This window comes from Leucopleurus acutus, assembly GCF_964270905.1.
Source record: "Leucopleurus acutus genome assembly, chromosome: 2".
Lineage (NCBI taxonomy): Eukaryota > Metazoa > Chordata > Mammalia > Artiodactyla > Delphinidae > Leucopleurus > Leucopleurus acutus.
The window spans coordinates 77,543,911-77,557,397 of NC_139143.1; the positions used below are offsets into that span (position 1 = coordinate 77,543,911).

The 13,487-nt window shown below is 46.1% G+C and overlaps 1 protein-coding gene across 1 annotated transcript in view; it reads left to right on the plus strand.

Moving 5' to 3' along the window:
• Positions 1–12,434, plus strand: part of CFAP45 (cilia and flagella associated protein 45) — a gene marked incomplete at both ends in the record, with an annotated part of 41,070 nt that extends 28,636 nt beyond the window's left edge. Inside the window, 5 exons of the mRNA XM_082833502.1 lie at positions 3,394–3,540; positions 6,009–6,122; positions 6,716–6,909; positions 11,784–12,008; positions 12,356–12,434. Of these exons, the coding sequence (XP_082689628.1) occupies positions 3,394–3,540; positions 6,009–6,122; positions 6,716–6,909; positions 11,784–12,008; positions 12,356–12,434 (759 nt within the window). The remainder of the gene's footprint in view (positions 1–3,393; positions 3,541–6,008; positions 6,123–6,715; positions 6,910–11,783; positions 12,009–12,355) is intronic.
• Positions 12,435–13,487: the final 1,053 nt, after the last annotated feature.

Consider the following 13,487-nt stretch of genomic DNA (forward strand, 5'->3'; position numbering starts at 1 on the left):
ATTGTCTTCCCTCAATTATCTAGGGATATTATAGACTTTGTAGGTGAACAGTAGCAGTGTCTTAGTTCTAGACTCGCTGCTGTTGCCTCATCCAAAGTACATTGCATCCCAGTGTCATTAACTGTGTTGAGGAGTCAAACCCTTTGTTCCTGTTAGCCTCAATAAAATTAGTAAGCATATCGTTGCAAAAGTAATGATGACACATCTGTTCAGACCAGGAAGACGTAAACAAATCTTCTTCTATTGGTTTCATCTGATCTGTTGCAGTGTACAAAGGCCCCTGGCATAGTGAGGTACATGGCAAGCATTTGGGGCATTTATTCTTTTTTCCCCTCAATTTTTCACTTAAAAAAATTTTTATACACACAGACAAGTTGAAAGAACTGTACCACACCCATCAATGCTTCACCTAGATTTAGTGGTTGTTAATCTGCCTGAGTTGCTTGTCTCTTTTAGATGTATATACATATTTTGATATTGTTAAACTGTTTGAAAGTAAGTTGCCAACATCTTGACACTTTGCTGCTGAATGCTTCAGCCTGTATCTCTGAAGAAAGACATTTGCTTACAAGTCAACAACACCATTATCAACAAAATTAGAATCCAATGATTCTATAATATGATTTCATATTTACTCTACACTCAAATTTACTCAGTTGTTACAAAAATATATTTTCTTTCATCCAAACCAGGATTCAATCAAGGTTCACACATTGCATTCACTAAGTCTTTTAAGTCTGTTTTGATCTAGAAGAGTTCCCTCACTCATTCATTCATTCATTCATTTTCATAGCACTGATACCTTGAAGCATCCAGGACATTTGACTTGAAGAATGTCCCACATTCTGATTTGTCTGATTGTTTCCTCATGGTACCATTTAACTTGTGGAACACATATTCTTTTATTGTTCTCCTCCTTCACCATGTTTATGGGTGATTGAGTTGTCATCTCCCAGTGAATTTGATGGTGAGGAGCGACAGGGGGTCCTGAAGGATCTCATGGGGGGCCTTATAATTATGAGGGCTTCTCAAGCACTTGCAGTATGAGGGTCTGTGTGAGGGCTGGGAGGATGATAACCAGATGGTCAGGGAAGATGAGGGGCAGGCAGCCTTGTGAACTGCTCGAGAAGGGGAGCAACAGGGCCATGAAGACAGACAAGACCTGGCCAAGCTCCTGGCTCAGGAGAGAGAGGGAAAGGGACAGGAAGGACAGGTCTGGGATAGATATGCAGGAAACTGGAAAATCCAAATTGACTGTGGGGAATGGGCATTGGTGGGTTCATTGAGAAAGTTCCAGGTGTCACTGAGTCAACACAATTACTCCGGTGTTAGGTCATTGTCCTTTTCCCATCCTTCTAGGCACTCCCTAAGTCTCCAGGAAGTATCATTGGGCAGAGGTAGAAACCTCTGCCTCCCCAGCCTAGAACTGCATCATCTCCCGGTGATGCAAGGGCAGCTTTCCCCACCTTGCTAGCAAGATGGAGAGAATGAAGGGAGTTTTCTGGGGTTGCTTCATGATGGCTTCAAAGATGAGAAACAGGGGAAGTCCTTTGGTTTCTTGGAAATGAACCCACAAAAACAACAAACCAAAAAGTAAATAAATAGGCAAAGAAGTAAGTAAATATGTGATTATATGTATGTCATAGATCAGAAGTCAGCAGCTTTTCTAGCTTTGAGGGTCAGTGGGATTAAATACTGCCTGGGGTACCAATGGCACGTGTAAAACTGATGGGGAGAAGGTAGGAAGGAAAGGAAGAAAGGGAAAAGGGGAAAAAAGAGTGTGGGAGTTGGAGTGTCAGCAGGGGAACTGGGGCGTGAGCAAGGAGGCAGGTGCTTGGAGGGTGAGGGGATGCTGGCGGCCGTGACTCAGGCACCACGTGGACCTGGGGGGAGGCACACAGCACTGTGCTGGTCTGGTTCAGGAGGCTTCCTGGAGGAAAGAGCCCTGAACTGGGCAGTGAGCCAAGCTGGGGGAGGGTCAGCAGTGTTGCCTGGGATGCGTCAGGGCAGAAGCTGGGCTGAGGAGGAACTGGGAGGCCAGGTAGCGGTTAGTCTTTGAAGAAATGGAAGGAGCGGGAAGCAGTGTGGGAGGTGGGGTGAGTTGATGGGTAGGAGAGTTTGAAGCAGGGAGTCCAAGTTCGAGACGGTAGGGAGGCCACTGCCCAAGGTCCCAGTGCCCCTCCACATTGGGACCTGAGGGTGTGCTTGGAAGTGGTCTGATCACTGGGAGTTTTCAAAGGCTCAGGCTCATTCCTTAGAAGGGATCTTGTCACTCAGGGTGATCGGGACTCTGATGTCCATCACTCATTGTTTTTCTCTCTGAGGTTTTTTCTCTATCTCACTTGCCACTCACCTTGGCCCCCTCTTCCCTGCCTCATTATTGAGTACTTGCTGTTTCCCTCTCAGTATTGGGAAAGAGAAAAAGTGTTACACATGGTCCCTGTCCTCTGGCTGGGCCAGAAGGAACACACAGGAAGCGAATGGGATCCTCACGGCAACGTATGATTAAGTCCGAGGAGGTGTGGCACCATCTTAAGTGCAAAGGGAATTCAGAAATGCAGAGAGAATGAAAACTTGGGGCAATCAAGTAAGAGCTCCAGAGAAGATTGGAACTTTAGTTTGGACAGACCAGGTTCCAAAATTCTGGCTCTGGAGTTCATTAGCTGTGCGGCCCTGGGCAAGTCGCTTAAACTCTGAGCCTCAGTTTTTCCACCTGTACAAGAAAGATAACAAGGACTACCTTTCAGGGTTTTTGGGTTTCAGGGTTTTAGGTGCTAGAGGTAGGTTATATAAAGTGTCTTATGAATAAAAAGTACTCAATTAGTGCAATACTCTATTTTTTTTTAACATCTTTATTGGGGTATAATTGCTTTACAATGGTGTGTTAGTTTCTGCCCCATAACAAAGTGAATCAGTTATACATATACATATGTTCCCATATCTCTTCCCTCTTGCGTCTCCCTCCCTCCCAAATACTCTATTTTATCTATTTTAATCATCACTATTGAACAGAGACCAAAAGTTTGGGTTTGAATAGGGGAAGGAAATTGAAGGCAGGAGGAAAGCATAATGAACAAAGGATAGGATTTTGCCTGACATGGGGGAGACACTGAGTAGAATTTTAAGAGCCTCCACTTCCTGAGAGTCCATAGAGATCCACAGTGTCAGGGGCTGCCGCAAAGTCAAGGTGAATGAAGACTGCAAAGGGCCATTTGGCTGGAAGAGGTCATTGATGACCCTTGAAAGAACAGCTTTAATCAAGGGCAGTAACTGGAGTTAGACTTCAGAGTGTGCATCTCTCTCCCTGCCTCCATCTGTGTCTCTCCATCCCAAGAGGCCAGTATCTTTTGATCTTTCCCCTTCTACTCTGATGCTCTCTCCCTTCGGTGGCAGGACTTGGAACGAAGACACCAGCAAAAGCTGCAGATGCAGGCTGAGATCAAACGCATCAATGACGAAAACCAGAGGCAGAAAGCAGAGCTGCTGGCTCAGGAGAAGCTGGCAGACCAGATGGTGATGGAATTTACCAAGAAGAAGATGGTAGGGACCTGCTTACTGATGCCTGGGACTTCTGAGCAGGAACGGGGTGTCTGTCTCAGGGATGTGCAGGCATGAGAACTAAGCTAACGCAACAGAAGATAGTTATGTCGTCATCCTAAAATTCATGTCCTTAGTTCAAGGGCCTGGCTTCTTTTTCTCTTCAACTTGGCCAGTCCCCTTGTTCATCACCAGAGAGTAGCCTGGAAAGGACACCCCAATTGGGGTATTATTGTCCTTGTTAACACCTTTGATTAGAAGTTGGGGTGAGGGTCAGGTGCAGGCAGGGAAGAAAATTAAAACTATTGGTGAAAGTAAAGTTTTCGTGGATTCCTCATGACCTGGATAATTATATCTTCAGTAATCAATCATGGGTCAGCTGACCCATAAACTTCTTGTGAAAATTCCTATATTGGGCATCCATCCTGTACTGGATGCTAGGCTCAGAAAATAGAGCCTTCAACCACCACCCCCTGTGGTACTTATAAGAACAAATGCACCACGGAACAGGGAGCAATACCCTCGAACAGTTATAGGGAGATGCAGCTCATGAATGTGTGGACTCATTCTGGGGCAAGAATGAGTAATGTCATGATTGGGGTCTGTGAGGAATGGAGGGCAAAAGAAAGCTTTTAGGCACGGTTTGGATGGAGTGAGCATGCATTTCTATAAGGAGAGAAGGAAGGACTTGAGGTGGCAGGAAAGTTATTCAACGCCTCATGCGTGAGTCCTGCCTTCCCTACTAGCTTTGAGGTTCCATGATGATACCATACTTCTCTATGGTAGGGATTCTTAATTATGGCCAGGGGGAGGGTGTGGGTGCAATTGGAAAAGGCATATTTGATATACCTCTATACTCCAAATGCAAACGAGAGAAAATGAAGCTCAGCAAAGCTCATTTATTGGCTGTGGCTTCCTTACTGGATGCCAGGGATATGCAGGCAACAGAGTGAGAACGCAAGACTGGGGACACGGGGGTTCCAGCATAACAGCGATCACACAACTACCATTAATCAAGCACTTAGTCTGTACACAGGCTCTGTGCTAAGGGCTTTGTGTGTTGTCTTATCTAGTCGTTACAACCACCTTGTGAAGCTAGTCATTGACTGATTGAAAAGATCCTGAATGCTTCAATGTGTGTCCAGTATCAGACAGGCTGAATGTACCTAGAGTAATGCTATGTACAACGTATGGAACTCAGCAACTGTTTCCCTGAATGGGCGAAGGTGGCGATCATAAGCCAATCACGTGTAGGAATTGGTGAACAGTTTCACTGGCTGCAGCAGAGAGTCTCTGGTGGTTGTGATGGGAAACGAGGTAGCGAGATGATGGAGAGCTGAGAACGGTTGTTGGGAATGCCTTGGACCTTGAGCAGAGCTGCAAGTGTGGAACGATGAGGAATTGCCATTGATTTCTGAGCGGGAGAGGAATAGGTCTTGTCTTCGTACATGAAAATGTCATTGGCAGGAGAACCTGGGAGAGGCAGGAAACTGGCAAAGGGATCGGGCACTTGGGCATGCCCACAGCCCACCAGAAGAATCCAAGTGTATCACAAGTCCTTCCCTGACCTCACAGTGGTCTCTGTTCTTACAGCCGGGGCTGCCGCTTTAGAGCTAAAGGCAGAGATTGGTGGTGGAAGCCTCCAGAGTTCCCTGCCCTGGTATCTAGGGCAACGTGGAGCAGAGAGACCAGCTTGACACATAGCCAGCTGTGCACAGCTCACAAGCTGACAACTCATTGGGTGCAAGTCTGGAAGTCTGGAAAGGTGGAATGAGGCTAAGGAACATTCTTTGTGGGATGATCACATTTCCACCCAACCTAAGCCATTATTAGTCTTATGACTAACCAAGAATTATAGTTGGGAAGCTGTGTATGGAAAGCTTTTAGGGATATGTCTGCTTTTTCAGAGAAGTGGCAAAGGGAGCTAATTTTGATAGTTCATTCCTTAGGTATCTGCTAACCCCTGGGGGGCTGCACATCGCACGGTTGGCCATTTGCCCAAAAGGACTAATGAGATAACTTCCACCTCCTGTACTTTACAAGACAGGCAGGAAGCCACAGTTGTTATTTCTAGAAACTTGGCCCAGCAGCCTTGCAACTTGGAAATTGTGCAGTAGCAGAGAGAGCATGAAGGCTGGGCTCACCTGCATTTGAATCCGTTTGGTAGTTTACTAGCTGTGCCATCTTAGACAGGACCCTTGAATTCTATGAACATCAGTTTCTTTATAATATCAATCTAATGAGATGTTGTGAGGACCATCTGGGATATTACAGGAGAAGGCATTTTGTAAGCAACGAAGCATCTTACAAATGCTGATTAGTTTCATGTCAATGCATTGCTAGTCATTTTGCCCTACCTTAAAAGGAGTCAGGAAGGGGTAGGGGGGATATTGAATAGACATGGGTCTCAGTTTCTCTCTGCAAGCCTGGGGCAATGGGAGCCATGCTGTGAGGCCTTTTCTTCCTCGCAGGCTCGAGAAGCAGAGTTTGAGGCTGAGCAGGAGAGAATCCGGAGGGAGAAAGAGAAGGAGATCGCCCGCCTGAGGGCAATGCAGGAGAAGGCCCAGGATTACCAGGCAGAGCAGGTACCTATTCAGTCTCAGCTTCTCTCGGCCTCTCCCATCCCCTTAACTGTTCCTTTGACAGCCTGTAGAATGGTCTCAAGGGTGAGGGTATAGAAGAGAGGATGCAAGTTATCTCGACTTCAGTAGCTGGAGGACGGAGAGATGGGCCTGCCTCCAAGCCCATGGCAAGCAAGGATCGAGAAGTGTATTACATGCTTAAGGTCCAAGAGAAAGATTTTGGCTGCCACATAAAGAACTTTCAACCTTAACTAACCACTGAAATGTGTCACCAGAGGAAACTGTGCCATCTCCATCATTAGCAGTCATTAAAGTTAGAAGCGATCGCAGGACAGCCGGGAGGTGTTTCAGGTATAGGGAGAGAACTGGAATGAGCTGGGGGTGGGGGAAGGACAAGATGACCCCTCAGGGTATCTTCTGACCTGAAAGTTCTATGACAGGATTCCCTTTATTCTTTCCTAGCATAACCCTGCTGCTAGAGAAATTCGGGGGGCTTCTCAAAGCAAGCTGGGGCAGAGTCCGAAGTAGGCGTCTTCCTAAAGGGACCTGAGGTTACTTTGCATCCTCACTGGTCTCCCCGCCCTCTCCTTTCCCAGGATGCCTTGCGGGCCAAACGCAACCAGGAGGTTGCCGACAGAGAGTGGCGCAGAAAGGAAAAGGAAAACGCACAGAAGAAGATGGAAACTGAGGCCAGACTGCGGAAAAGTCGGCAAGAACAGGTGGCTTTCAAGGAGCACGCTCTGGCCGTTCAGGTGCAACGGGACCGGGATGAGTTCGAGAGGATTCTTCGGTAAGAGGAGCTGGGAACCTCAGCTTCCCTTCCTGGTACTGTGGCAGGGATGGTCCGTACTGGGTGGAGAGGCAGTTTCTGGCATGTCCACGGACAGATGTGCATCCACCTTGACCAGGTTGGTGGGGTCATTCTAACTAGATGGATAATTGAAATATTTCAAAGACACTTGAGCCAAGAATTTTATTAAAGAATTGGAAAATAGCACCTACCTGGAAGTGATTAAGGAATTGGTTATTATAGGGATTATTTCCCCGGGAGCATTAAAAGTGTAAGTAATGGTATAAATCTGGTCTCTTCTACCCTCCCCACCTCCATGTCCCTCGACAAGTTTGGGCTGAAACTGCAGCAGGGGAGGTTGAAGAGAGAGGGAGAGAAGAACTCACACACTCAGGGTTGCGAGTCATCAGAGCAGGGCTTTGAGGGAGGTCTTTTGACAAATATGTACTAAGCACGTATAGTCAAGGCTCTGTGTTGGATGCTATGGGAGATATTAGAGATGAGTAAAACACCATTCTTGCCCATTCATCTAAGAAGGATGTTAGAGACTCGTATTTGGATGGGCTTCACCTGTATTTCTCCATCTTTCTGGCCTTGTCAGCTCTTTATCCTTTTATTTTTGTTCTCTATGTTGGCTTAGTTATAATTCCAACACAGAAGTGGAAGTTAAGTGTTCACATCTCTCACTGTCTGTCTCCCTTCTCCTACCCCAAAGCAGTGAGCAGTCTCAGTAGTTCTACTTTCTACCAGTTAGATCTTCCACCACCAGACCTGGCCCCTGGGACGTTCTACTGGCTCTAAGTGTTCTGGCCTAACTGGGAAAGACTCTCTTCTTGCTCTGGTCCAGACTCTATAACATCAAAAAAATTTTTAAAGGAAACAAACAAGGGAATTCCCTGGCTGTCCAGTGGTTAGGACTCGGCACTTTCACTGCCAGGCCCATTTTCGATCCCTGGTTGGGGAACTAAGATCCTACATGCTGTGCAGTGCAGCCATTAAAAAATAATAAAATTTAAAAAATAATAATAAAATAGGAAATAAACCAAACAAAATTTTAATTAGGGTGGAGGGCTACAAAAATTACAGAAGTTATGCTCAGATAAGTAGAGATTGAGTGATACAGCCTATCTTTCTTTTTTTTATACAGCAAATTCTTATTAGTTATCCATTTTATACATATTAGTGTATATATGTCAATCCCAATCTCCCTATTCATCACACCACCACTCCCACCCCTCTGCCACTTTCCCCCCTTGGTGTCTGTACGTTTGTTCTCTACGTCTGTGTCTCAATTTCTGCCCTGCAAATCAGTTCATCTGTACCATTTTTCTAGGTTCCACATATATAAATTAATATACAATACTTGTTTTTCTCTTTCGGACTTACTTCATTCTGTGTGACAGTCTCTAGATCTATCCATGTCTCTACAAATGACCCAAGTTCATTCCTTTTTATGGCTGAGTAATATTCCATTGTATATATGTACCACATCTTCTTTATCCATTCATCTGTTGATGGACATTTAGGTTGCTTCCATGACCTGGCTATTGTAAATAGTGCTGCAATGAACATTGTGTCTTTTTGAATTATGGTTTTCTCTGGGTGTATGCCCAGTAGTGGGATTGCTAGGTCATATGGTAATTCTATTTTTAGTTATTTAAGGAACCTCCATACTGTTCTCCATAGTGGCTGTATCAATTTACATTCCCACCAACAGGGCAAGAGGGTTCCCTTTTCTCCACACCCTCTCCAGCATTTGTTGTTTGTAGATTTTCTGATGATGCCCATTCTAACTGGTGTGAGGTGATACCTCATTGTAGTTTTGATTTGCATTTCTGTAATAATTAGTGATGTTGAGCAGCTTTTCACGTGCCTCTCCGCCATCTGTATGTCTTCTTTGGAGAAATGTCTGTTTAGGTCTTCTGCCCATTTTTGGGTTGGGTTTTTTTTTTTTTTAATATTGAGCTGCATGAGCTGTTTATATATTTCAGAGATTAATCCTTTGTCCGTTGATTTGTTTGCAGATATTTTCTCCCATTCTGAGGGTTGTCTTTTCGTCTTGTTTGTAGTTTCCATTGCTGTGCAAAAACTTTTAAGTTTCATTATGTCCCACTTGTTTATTTTTGTTTTTATTTCCATTACTCTAGGAGGTGGATCAAAAAAGATCTTGCTGTGATTTATGTCAAAGAGTGTTCTTCCTATGTTTTCCTCTAAGAGTTTTATAGTGTCCAGTCTTACATTTAGGTCTCTAATCCATTTTGAGTTTATTTTTGTGTATGGTGTTAGGGAGTGTTCTAATTTCATTCTTTTACATGTAGCTGTCCAGTTTTCCTAGCACCACTTATTGAAGAGACTGTCTTTTCTCCACTGTATATCCTTGCCTCCTTTGTCATAGCTTAGTTGATCATAGGTGTGCAGGTTTATCTCTGGGCTTTCCATCCTGTTCCATTGATCTATATTTCTGTTTTTGTGTCAGTACCATATTGTCTTGATTACTGTAGCTTTGTAGTATAGTCTGAAGTCAGGGAGTCTGATTCCTCCAGCTGTGTTTTTTTCCCTCAAGACCGCTTTGGCTATTCGGGGTCTTTTGTGTCTCCGTACAAATTTTAAGATTTTTTTGTTCTAGTTCTGTAAAAAATGCCATTGGTAATTTGATAGGGATTGCATCGAATCTGTAGATTGCTTTGGGTAGTATAGTCATTTTCACAATATTGATTCTTCCAATACAAGAACATGGTATATCTCTCCATCTGTCTGTAACATCTTTAATTTCTTTCATCAGTGTCTTATAGTTTTCTGCATACAGGTCTTTTGTCTCCTTAGGTAGGCTTATTCCTAGATATTTTATTCTTTTCGTTGCAGTGGTAAATGGGAGTGTTTCCTTAATTTCTCTTTCAGATTTTTCATCATTAGTGTATAGGAATGCAAGAGATTTCTGTGCATTAATTTTGTATCCTGCAACTTTACCAAATTCATTCATTAGCTCTAGTAGTTTTCTAGTGGCATCTTTAGGATTCTCTATGTATAGTATCATGTCGTCTGCAAACAGTGACAGTTTTACTTCTTCTTTTCCAATTTGAATTCCTTTTATTTCTTTTTCTTCTCTGATTGCCATGGCTAGGACTTCCAAAACTATGTTGAATAATATTGGTGAGAGTGGACATCCTTGTCTTGTTCCTGATCTTAGAGGAAATGGTTTCAGTTTTTCACCATTGAGAACAATGTTGCCAGCCCTAGCTTTAAGTTCAATTTCACCTTTTTCTAGGTTAGCATCTGGACCTAGGGTCTCCAGGGCCATGTGACCACCACGATGGGCATCTCCAAGTGCTAGGAGCATCTCTTCCATGGCCAGCATTCCAACTTTTCCTACTTCAAGGGCATGGCCTCCTCTATGGCCTATATATGGACTTCCTGCTTCTGGACAGAGGGATGCCTTTAACTGTCAGCCTGTTGACTAAGCAGAAATAGCTGACCTTCCCTACCCAATGGTTCTTAGAAATGCCTGGAAGCTTTCAAAGAGTACTGGTGCCCAGGAGCCAACTCCAGAGATTCTCATTTAACTGGTCTGGGGTGAGGCCAGTAGTTTTGAAAACCCCAAGATGATTGTAATGCAGCCAGCCTCCAGGATCCCTGCCCCAGCCCTGTGAAATTACCAGACCCTTCCCCGTTTAGATTTCCAATTGCCTGCCACCCCAGGGGCTCTCTAGTGACACATACAGATTCCCCATTTCCACCCTGTTTCACATAATGTGAAACAATAAAAAACTGTTCTCTATATAGGAAAATAATGGCAAGGCAAGGAGGAGAATCTTTCTGCTTTCATAGATGTGTCCGAGCAGTGGGGATTTGGTGTATAAGTACAGGGGGGCAAGGAAGTCAGCAGTTTTCTTCTGATAAACCTGGAAGGTATAGAATTTTAGGAGGTGTCTACATGGTGTAAAAGAGCTGCTGAGCCCCGAGAGGACATGCCATGCATGGTGGAGCTTGGAAGATAGCTAGAGGGAAATGAGTCTGTGAAGTGGTGCTTTTGGTTGGGGTATGAGTGACCCCAGCTGAGACGTCCTGGCCTAAGGTGATTTTAAATTTAGCTTTTGTTTTTGATTACATTGAGGAAGAAAGAAGGAGTTAGCTCAGGATGGCCTATGACTGCATTTCCTCTGAGATGTGAATACATTTCATTTGAGTTTTTTTTCTGGGAACATTAGCCCTTTTCCTTCTGATGTCAGGGTTCGTGAAGTTTTCTTGTGGAAGAGGCTCCTGAGAGTAGTAAGAAAAATCAGAGATAACAGGCTAAGTTCCTTCTTCTTCCAGCAGCTAAGAACCAGCATTGCAGAGTTTACAACTTCTTTGAACTTCCTAACAAAACCATCCTCTTTGTTGGTTTTGTTAATGTCATTATTATTGTTAGTGGAAAGGAAGGAAGAGAGAGAGAAAGAAAGCTATCTCAGAACAAGCTGGAGAGGAGTTAGGCATCGTTATAGGAGAGAAGAGTGGGAACAATAGCTTCCAGTGGGTGACATCCTGGCTGTAGGGCCAGCTACAAAATTTGCAGGGCTCAGTGAAAAACGAGAATGTGGAGCCCTTTGTTCAACAATTAAGAATTTCAGAACAGTGACAGCAGAGCCTTAGCTCCGGGCCCAAGCGTTGGGCCCTTCTAAACATGCCCATGGCACAGAGTCACACGCCATGAACCCGGGCCTGGCTGGGATCAGCCTTTGGGGCTGATCTCTGAGCCACAGAAGAGAAGGGCCTGAGTGTGGAGGGCCTTGGTCTCTGCAGCGTGTCCTAGGAGGAGCCTACCCAGCAGCTGCCCCAAAGACTTCCCTGGGCTGGGACAGCTCAGCCTAGCCCATTCGACCGTGTCCCTCCTCTAGGGCTCAGAGAGAGCAGATTGAAAAGCAGCAGCTGGAGGAGGAGAAAAAGGCCAGGGGGCGCTTACAGTATGCCAATGAGCTCCAGCGCCAGGTGCGGGAGAACCAGCAGAAGCAGCTGCAGGACCGGATCGCCACCTTCGAGGAAGGCCGGCGCCTCAAAGAGGAGGGCCAGAAGTGGCGTGAGCGCATTGAAGGCATCAAGAAGAAAAAGATAGAGGAGCTGAGGTGTGCCGGCATCCCCTCCTGCCCAGCTCCTCTCCTCTTCCCCAGGGATTAAGGGAATGAAGGGATGGTGACAGGGGTGTGGAGAGGGCCTGACTCCAGGCCCACATGGGCTGTGGCCCTCTGAAGGGGGCTCCTGGAGAAAGTTCTGGGATGGGGTCTTCCTGGCTCTCTGGGAACTCCTTGGCAGGATGCTGGAGGCTTGACAGGGATGTGTTTGGGGGACCAGGGTTGGGGTACACATCCCAAGGTTCTGTAAATGCCTGCTTCTGCTGCCTCCTCTTTGGTCTCCTTCTCTATCCCTACCCGTTACACCCTTTCCACCCCTTACACCTGTGTTTCTCCTGCAGAGCCACCGGCCTTCCTGAGAAGTACTGCACTGAAGCTGAGCGCAAAGCTAACATCCAACCCGACACCTCTGTGGACTGAGGGTGCCTCTCGGCCCCTCGGGATGCCTTCAGCGGGCAGCTTCCTCCCAGGCTCTCGGTGTCCATAACTGCAGCTAATCTAGACACTTCTGAGTTACAGATTAAATCTATTCTACTTCTCTAAGGAACAGTCCAGCTTTCTTGCTGCGGGGATGTGGCTGCCACGGGCACTGAACGAGGAGCAGAATAGGTTACGGGAGCCCTAGGTTGTGGGCCGTATGATGCTCAGAGGCAGAGAATGGAAGGATTCTCTCACGGTCAGCCCTCCCGAGCCAGATGGTCCCTTTGTCCTGGTGTCTTCTGGCTTTTCTGTGACTCTCTGGGATGCTGTCATCATGTCCGCTTTCAGCTCAGTCTTATCTCTGTCCCCATTCCACGCCCAGCTCAGAGGCACTTTAGGGCAAGGAGCTAGAGATGCTCTCTCAGGGTGGGGCTGGGGCAAGGGCTGGGTTGGGCGGTGCTGGGGAAGGAGGTGTCAGAGCTCTTACCAGTTGCGCGCCTGTGACCCAGATCATGAATGTGGAGAGGGTGATGTTTGAACCTGTGGCTCACGCTCCTGTCTCAACCCTCTCATGCCAGAGCCCTTTCAATGCCAGGCAGTGTCACGAAATAGGCACCCACTCCATCCTCCATCGGGGCATGACCAGGGCCCAACGTCTCACGCTGCCAGCCTGGTCCCCTCGCCCAAACACAGCCCCCCGCCCCACTCAAGTGGCCGGCTCTCCTTAGTCCACCTCTCTCCAACAAGTGAGGCTCCCCAAAGCTTTATCCCCAAAGATAAAGGTCTGTGTTCGCTGGCCTCGCTTTTCCCCCAGATATTCTTCATTCATTCATTTACTCGTCCAAGTACCTCTGAGTGCCTACCATGTGCTGGGTACATTCTAGTGAAGTCAGTTCTCAGTGAATCAGCAGACCTGTTTCCATCTCCACAGAAGCTTCTCATCTGTGTCAGTCAGTCTGCTCTTGCTTCCCACTGCCCCCGTGCTGCTTCCCACAAAATTTCTTGTAGCTTTAGCTTTCTTGTCTCCCCCTATTTGGAAGGACCTGGAGGATC